Consider the following 9345-nt stretch of genomic DNA (forward strand, 5'->3'; position numbering starts at 1 on the left):
AGGCCTGGGTTCCAGGCGGCTCTTCTAGTGAGGATTGCTAGGCTTACTTTGACAACCACTGATGTGCTACTGCTCAGGTTTTAGTTGTAACACAGTAGCTGAGACCACACTCTCCTCTTGCCCCTGCTCATGTCTGCTTCTATTAGGTGTGAAGATCCAAGCTGCAGATCTGAACATAAATTTCTAAGAGCATAGGGGATGATTTAAGGTCATTGAGAACTCTTTGTTTTAGTAAATATGGTTTTATCTTTTCATGACTCTAATATCACTTGGGCTTTTATTTCTTGATCTGATTGTTAATCCTCCTTTCTACTGATAAATCTATTTAACATTAAAAATATTTACTTGTGAGCCCTTCTACAAGAGTTACAGGTATGTGCAAATAAATTTAATTAATCACCTATTCGGCAGTTCTGTTAAAACGCTGGGGGAGCAATGTTGATGTTAAAACTACTGGCAAAATGGAGATTAGGAGATTTTCTGAGAATCTCATTATTTAGAGTATTCTGTGACCCCTATTAGTTTAAGAGACAAGAAAAGTAGAACTGCTTTCTGCTTCTGGCTTGTGGGATGTTGGTGGAATCATCTCTGTCCCAAATGTACCTTGGATGGCTTTTCTTGTATTTGCATGCCACCCACCCCAATGTCACCACATAAAATGTGTGTTTTTCTTCTTTTTTTTTTTCTTTTAATGTCCCTTTCTGAGAAGAGGAAAAGCAGAAAGTCTTCTGATTTGTTCTGGTTGGAAGACAAGACCATATTTTGAACAGTAACTTTCCATTTAAAGTTTCCTTGAACATTACTATGCTTTCAAACAATAACATTCAGACAAACAAAATGTTCTAGCGTTGTTCCCTTGCGGAGTTGGCAAAAACGATCAACCTGCTAATTCTTAGCTCTTCATTCTTTCTTTCCTTCTCAGATCATTTTCTTTCCAATTTTTTAGGTACTATATTTAAAACTCCAACATAAATTCACACATTATTTCCTCAAACCTAATGTGCTGAACACATCATTCCCTTTTCTCTCTCCTTAAAAACATATATGAGAGATGTGGCTCTAAGTAATTATTGAAACTCATTCCAGATCTACAGAGGAAAATTAGTCTCATTAGTATGTAATCCTCTCTTTCTCTCTCTGTATCAAATTAAATGTGGCTTCATAAGCTATATAGTAATCATATTTGGCTTTTTATAAAAGTGTATTTTGCCTGCATAAGACAAAATTTTTTTCACTGCTGAAAACCACTTTCAAATCTATTTTAAACATTGTATAACTGTCTAAGACTGTACTTCTCAGGAATGAATACTCATACAATGTATATAATTTGCTCTTACTTTAACAAATCAGGCTCTTGAACTGAATTCCACAGGTTCTAAGGCTTGGCTTTCCTTTACCCTGAATGCTATAAGAAAGTGAAAACAATGCCAAAGAAAACAATTCCAGGTTAAAGTGAAGTGCACCATCAGTGTCATGCATTCATGCCATTCCATCTTCAAAGAAAAAAATTATATTCTACTAGACATACTGGAGGATTTTGCACACTGGAGGAATATGGTATCTTTTTCTTGGGCCAATAGTCTTGCAAAGGAGAAAATCAATGAAGAAAATTGGCTAATGCTCAGTTATTTCAGTTACTTTAATAGTGAAATCTTATCTGAACCCTCTCAAGGGTCAAGATAAGCTTAAGCTACTTTCATTCTTTTTAAAGAATTGCATATGTTAAAAAAATTAAAAGAAATTCAAAAAGAAGGTTGCAAACTTGTGGGAAAATTTATATGTTTATATTAGTTTAACACCTCTAACCCCAGGAATGCTAGGCAATAAAAATGTGCCATTCTGAAGATAATGTAAAATTTAAGTATGTGTGTATATGTATGTAAGTGTGTGTGTTTGTGTGTGTGTGTGTGTACACATACATACATATATTGATTAACAGTGCATTTGAGATGGTATGGCCTGTTAAAGTTTACAGTTAGATGTTAAATATCTTTTCTCATTATTGTCAGTATATTGCTGTAGTTGAATGCATAATATTTTTGAGCACTGACAGACCTCTGAAAATGTGAGACCAGAGTGGCCAACTGGCCTCCTACTTCCCTAACCTTCTGGATGTCTGGCCTGCGATAGGCCCTGATTATTTCAACAACTTGACTTTGCATATGAAGGGGTGATACCGACTAAGACAGTATAGCAAAATGTTTCATCAAATATGCATGAATAGCACTCCTATCACGTGTAAGGGAGCCTCTGGCCTCAAAGAATTTACAGTCCAAATAGAGAGGCAAAACAGGACCCACAGAACAGTGAAGACAGTTCATGTAAATAATTTAATTATGACATGGGCCATTCACATTCACATTAAAAGCATATTAATGAGGGACAAAGTCTTTCAAGCATCAAAGAGAGTGGCCCATGATGGTGATTCAGGATGTCAGTCTTACCTCTTGTTATGAAAGAGGCTTGTTACAACTAAGAACCTGGGCACTTCATGATATGGAAAATTCATCTTTAGACATTCCAGTTCTGGCTGTATTTTGGAAATGATCATCACTTGATGAAAAGACAATCAAGATAACTTTGCCAGACTAAGGCAAGGTGCATAATATATCTGCAAATAATACAATAGAGCTTACACTGAATTTTTTGAGATTTCTGAAACTCTAGTCCAACATGATATTCCTTTAATACTACCCAGTAGTTAGGCATGTATGACACCCTAGGACTTGTTATCAGATCTCAATGATGAGGAGAGACTAGAAGCCACCATCTATTGAAAACATGCATTGTAATGTTACATATCTCTGATGAGCTTACAACAATTATGAACATGCACATGAGAAGCATGAGATGCAAATAGTAAGCATGAGATGTATATGGATTAGGATGCAAAGTGCATAGTAGGGCGTATAATTTCTAATGTCAAATTGTATTCATAATTAATAAACTAATATAAATAATAAAGATACATGGTATTTATTTTGTTTGGAAATAGAAATAAATGGAAGTGCTACTTACAGTTCTGGTTGTCAACTTTTACTTATCTCTTGTCAAATTTTACTTATGCACTGTTACTGTAGGTAAAGTTCATAACTTGATTTCTTGATTTTATAGTTCCCTAATAAATTCCAAGGGCACTATCCTCCATACTATCTAAAACACATAATTCCCATGAAATATTTTAAGCCAAAATTTGAATTTTTTATGCAAGTAAATCAGAACACATTTTAACTCAATTTTAATGCATAGTTCTATATAGACCTAGTAATTTCCAAATATGTTACATTTGGTCTAAATAAGAAAGACATTCTCAAGATTTTGCAAACAGTTTCCACTGTATTTGTGCTTCCTGAAAGCTTTCACTGCTTTAGACTAACCAATCAGAAACAAAAAAAAGTGTGAAGAATCAATCATTTCCTTGTAAATAGCTAGCAAACTCAAGAAGGAAATCAAAGCTTTTCCTCACTGTCTTCTTTCTTTTTTTTTTAATTGTTTGGTTAAAATAAACTAACTTGGATGTAAAAGAAAGTTGTCATTGACAAATTATCAAGGTGGTGAAAACAAGATTTTTCATGTGATTTCTGCAGAAATCCTTAGAAATAAAAGATTAACAAAATGTTGACTTTGATTTTATGGGGTCTTATTCTCCCTGGAAAAGCCACTTTTCCACATGAATTTGCCCAGAAACCATTATAACAAGATAGTAGTATTTCCTTCTTGTTGCTTGATTGCCTATTTAAAAATCAAACAAGATCCCTTTCCTGACATTTGAAGGACTAGCTGAAAGTTAGTATGACTAGTGTCGGCTATATTAACTCCATTAGGTATGCTAATATCCTTGTTTTTCAGATGTCAGTAATAGAAATGCTTTTTTCTTAAGTTCACCATTTGACTCTCAAAATCAGCTTTAGAGTTAGTCAACTTCCTGCTATTTCTCAGGTTCCCACACACCCAGACTATCTTAAGGTTCATTTCTTTGTCACTCAAATTCTTTTACTGCCAAACCAAAGCACATTACAAGTTAAATAGATCAACATAGGGCAAACGTATATTTGCAGGGGGAGGGGGCTAAAGCTACAGAGACTGATTTAAAAGTTTCTTCCCAGCCATAAAAAGTAAAGAGTGATACCTGTAGGACTTTGAGAAACGCAATCTTGTTTTGGCTCTGGGAGGTAGTCCTGGCACTGTGACTCCCTGAAGATCCCAAAGAAAAGCCATTTATAAGCCAAGTGCCAAGATCGCTGGAAACTGCAGAAAGTCAGAGTTGGTGCAGGGCCCCGGGGCCAGAGGGCCCCGTCGTGCTGAACAGGAGGCACCGGTGGCTGAGTGAGGGCATTTCCTCTGTGTGGTGGTATGCGCTGACAGGGAGGTGGCGGCCTGGCTGAGGCCGGGGTGGAAGGGATGGCCAGGACTTCCTGCTGCGTGACACTTGCCCTTTGCGACAGAGCTTGCTTCACTCAGAACCTTATCTCATTAATAACATGAGTAACACTCTCTCACAAATTTGTTTTTGAATATAGTCCTGATTAAACAGCATTGTCACATGTTGCTCCTGAAAAGCACACTACGCCACACACAGACACACACACACATACACACCCATAAAGCCATGAAAAGTATGACAGAAGGTGAACCTTTATATCAAGTGTTAAAGAAAAAATGTAAATAGAGAGTCTTTGTTAAAAAAAAAAGTGATTACATATCTACAAGGAGGAAATTCAACAACATTTCACACAATTAGCTGCTTAATATAATTTTCCCTAGTCCAACTTCTCTTAGAAACAGGGATGAACATTATTTTCAAACCTTCCACAAGGATTTAATCGTCTTGAAATACCAGCACCTCCCTGCAAGTCAGTGTGAGAAGAAAACAGGCAGATCACTTTCAAAGTTTTTGGCAGCTTTCCCCTCAAGGATACGGTGCGTCACCTTGGAGAGTGAATTATAACGCATGACTGTGACCACAAAGATCAATTTTCTTTTTCATTTTCTATTCCCTAGAAACATTTCTTCACTCTCTGATAAATCCCTTAAAACAACTTTCGTTCAAGCTAAATAAATGATGAAAGCCAAAGAGAGCCCTTTGCATGTTTTATGAGTCCAGCACATCTCAGGGAGGCATATATTTCAAGATATTGTACGCAAGGAGTCAAAGGACCCCGAGGCCGTCATCCGTCCTCACCGCAGAGTGGTATTTCATGTTACCCATGCAGCATAATTCCATCAGTCCCTGTCCAAACACTGCTGCACGGTGACCTCAACTGTAAACCAAGGCAGAACTCCACTTCTCCCGGATAAGATTAGACAGGCTTGGAGTGCCCAAGAGTGAAATTTAACCCACTGTGTACGGGACAAAACTGGCCAATAGTTGAGCTTAGTGATCATCACCATCACCTGCCAAATTTTGAGGCCCAGATAGCTCAATCTATGGCTTACATACCCAGGGAGTCCAAAGTATTCATGTAGTTTCTATAAAACTCAAGCCAGTAAACGGGACACTTATTTTCAGAACAGCGTCCGGCACACCAAGGGTTCTTGAGAACACTACACGTGTTCCATATCAGCTTTGTGAATGAGTAATAGAAAACATCTCTATGGTTTCTCCTCTTGTTATCTGACAGACGGGCCACAAAAGTGCATGACTGAAAGCTGACTACACAGCAGCAAACTTGGAGGAACCAAGAGTTCATAAATAAACATGTTCTCTCTGAATCAACCAGCAATATTTGAATGCTTCACGAATGACACCTTTTTGCTTTTGTATATGGATTTGCATTTCACAAGAGCAAAATTGGTGGCCACCTTCCAGGTATTTTTGAGAAAGACTGAGAAAGTGCCTATACCTACATAAGAATACCCTTCTTGGGGTATAATATTCCACTATCATTTCATTCTTCTATACTACCTAATCTCCATGTCAGGCCAGCACTTAGGAAATTCAAGCATTGCTAGCAGAGTTAACAAGTTGTCGAACAACTTGGTATCTAATAGAATGGGTCCATCTGCCACTGAAGTCAGGCAGTGTGGGAGAACTGGGAGTTAGGAAGTGTCCCTGAGAGCAGGTGGAGTGCATTGGGGTGGGGGGAGACACACAGACATGCAAGTGAGCAGGAGGGGAAGGGCTGGCTAAGATAAAGCCCTTTCATCTCCCAAATGACACAAAGCTCTTCTTCTATCTGGTGGCATTCTGCACTTTATAGGTGAAATAGCCTCAGTGTTTTTTAAAAACAAAAGCTACAGAGTCCACACATACCACTTTAGAAGCAAAAAAAAAATGTGACTTGCACTGCTATCTCCATTATACTTACTATGTCAGGATGGATCCTGTCTCCCCACACAGGCTGAAGCCAGTCATAGGCATTTTGGCTAACATAGGTCTTTGTCTCCATTTCAATTTATTTTTATTATTATTTATTTATGTTTTTAAATATTTTCCTTCTTTTAAGTTTATTTATTTTGAGAAAGAGAGAGAGACAGAAAGAGAACAAGAGAGACAGAGAGAGAGAGCGTGAGTTGGGGATGGGCAGAGAGAGGGGAAGCAGAGAATCCCCAGCAGGCTCTGCATTGTCAGCACAGAACCCATGTGGGGCTCGAACTCACGAACCCTGAGATCACTACCTGAGCCAATATCATGGGTTGGATGCTTAACTGACTGAGCTACGCAGGCATCCCTCCAATTTACATTTTTAGAAGAATGTTCTGTTAATTGATATCTAGCTGATAAAACAGGGTATAATAATAATGCAGAATGAAAATACTGTGAATGTCCAACTTTTTCTAATAGCAATACAACAAAAGAAGTGCAAAGTTGTCTTTTTTATTACTGCCAAAGCATTCCTTCTTGCTTTTCTTCCTGATTCTTGACATCAGACAACTGAAATCTTAGGCAGTATAAAAACAATGTAAATGTAACATTATAAGCAGGGAAATGGATAACTTCAACCTTTTTCCTAATGTGAAACTGGATAAGGGCATAAGAAGTATCTTCCAATGTTAATGGTTTTTTCCCCCTTAAATAATTACTTACTGCCACCTTTTCATTTCTTCTGCACAGTTATGCACAATCCCCTCTTGGGTTACTAGGTCTCAGCAAGGTCAAAGAAATAAGCTATTTATTTCTGACATTAATTAAGTAAAATTAAGACTTGATTTCAAGTATAAATACCAATATCTTTTTGAAGGACTGGCTAGTCCTTTACAGACATGAGAATTTAGACAACTGGAAAAAATTAAAAATTAAATAAGTTCACTAGTATGAACCTTTGCTGTCATTTATATTTTAAACAGTTACTTACAATTTTCACTGCACACATACTAAAGAGTAGGAAAGGGAATAAAGTAATATTTTGAATATTTTATCATTATTAAACTCTTATTTATCCATACAAATATTGGTAGGAACAGGATTATTCAGCGGCAGAGAGACTCCATCCTGAGACAAACTCTTTCTTCTTCCACAGATTGAAAACTAAACTTCTGTCCCTGGGAAAACCAGATCCTGAGCTCTAAACTTTGCCTCCACCAAACTGTGATCCAATAATCTCTAACATCCCTCAAATTTCAACAACATGCCCACCTCCTGCCAATAATGTAGATGTTATGCTCTGCAGGTCTAAATAAGGCATCTTACTTGCCTCATGAGTATTTCTGGGATTTTGGTTCCAAGATTCCAGATGTTATAAGTGGCAAATTTGGGGTTTGGTGTCTGACACAGAAACTCAGCATCTCCTTTATAGGAGATAGCTACCATGAATCAAATTGAAACTGCCAAATCTAAAAGTGGAAAAATTTAAACATAACCCACATAGGCATTTGCTTGCAACCAGTCACTATTTGACAGGTGGGGGTGGGTGAGTTGAACTTGAGAGAAACAAAGAGTTACATTAGTGGAGTTGCATTATGTTGAAACACGTTGCCTCAGGAAACCAGAGCAGGCAGAGATAGGGTCCAGGATAATGTATTTTGAAATGGTGGCTGGTCACAGACTTAAAGGTAGCAGAAGTTAACTTGGGAGTAAGCAATCTTACTTCATATTCCTTTATCAGCTACCTCTGACTGGAGTTTCACTCTAAGAATTCTATTTTCAGGGTGATCCATTGCAAAGGATTATGTCAAAAAAAAATTTAACAACTGGACTTGCAACAGTTCTGTAAACTAGTATTCATCTGGTATCAGTAACTGTGGTTTTTATTACGTTCATGTATTATGAAAATCAACTATCGATTATTATTCCAAATGGAAACGCTGCCTTTGATCTGCCTTCAAATAGTCATTCTAAACCTTACATGTGTCTACTTGATTTAGAGGTCAATTCTTCCTGGTGGTAAAATGGAGGTCAAGTGGGGCTCCTGAGTGGCTCAGTTGGTTGAGTATCTGACTTCAGCTCAGGTCATTATCTCATGGTTGTGGATCAAGCCCTATGTTGGGCTCTGTGCTGACAGCTCAGAGCCTGTACCCTGCTTCAGATTCTGTGCCTCCCTCTCTCTGCCCCTCCCCCATTCACACTGTGTCACTCTCTGTCTCTCAAAAATTAATAAACGTTAAAAAAAATTTTTAGGGGTGCCTGGGTGGCTTAGTCGGGTAGGCGTCCGACTTTGGCTCAGGTCATGATCTCACAGTCTGTGGGTTCGAGCCCAGCGTCAAGCTCTATGCTGACTACTCTGAGCCTGGAGCCTGCTTCTGATTCTGGGTCTCCCTCTCTCTCTCTGTGCCTCCTCCGCTTGCTCTCTGTCTCTGTCTCTCAAAATAAAGACGTCAAAAAAAATTAAAAAACATATTTTAAGTAGAAGACAATTATTTTATAAGCTGTAATACTAACAGAATGCTAAAAGAATTGATAAGACCCTGTATGCTTAGGACCATTAGGAAAGCATTTTCTATGTTTTAAGCTACTATCAATGCATCCTTTATTCAAATATGTCTCAGTACACAAACAGAAATTTAATGTAATTAAAGAGTTAACATTACTAAGACATAGAATAAAACAGCTGATAAGAGGCATAATAAAAATCAGAATACAGATAAACAAACTTGGACTGTGAATCCAAATGCTATAACATACACTTAAGATTCTCATCTACGTTAGAGTATTTTAGGATTATTTTTAGAAATTCAGGAATAATTAAGTGAAACTGCAATACAATCTAAGTTTATTTTGGGAGTGTTTGCTGTATCATTGGATTTAATGAAATGTTTAGAGGTGCAGTAGGCATGATTTTGAATAGATAATGAAAGAAAATGCAAAATGCTTTTTGATTCATGATGTGGTTTCATCTTAGCTTGGGCAAACCAGGCAGTATTTAGTACATAGTAGCAGAATATTTACTATTGAAGCTTGAAAAGATG

General features: G+C 37.5%; 1 protein-coding gene across 3 annotated transcripts in view; it reads right to left on the minus strand.

Annotated features, from left to right (window-relative positions):
• PDE4D (phosphodiesterase 4D) overlaps nucleotides 1-4356 on the minus strand; it is a 340478-nt gene extending 336122 nt beyond the window's left edge. For 2 of the 3 annotated variants that reach the window (XM_029942277.1, XM_029942278.1), the window contains exon 1: nucleotides 4130-4356. In XM_029942277.1, the coding sequence (XP_029798137.1) occupies nucleotides 4130-4218 (89 nt within the window). In that variant the 5' untranslated portion in view covers nucleotides 4219-4356. The remainder of the gene's footprint in view (nucleotides 1-4129) is intronic. The other variant, XM_029942276.1, reaches the window with a different exon arrangement.
• Nucleotides 4357-9345: the final 4989 nt, after the last annotated feature.

This window comes from Suricata suricatta, chromosome 6 (assembly GCF_006229205.1).
Source record: "Suricata suricatta isolate VVHF042 chromosome 6, meerkat_22Aug2017_6uvM2_HiC, whole genome shotgun sequence".
Lineage (NCBI taxonomy): Eukaryota > Metazoa > Chordata > Mammalia > Carnivora > Herpestidae > Suricata > Suricata suricatta.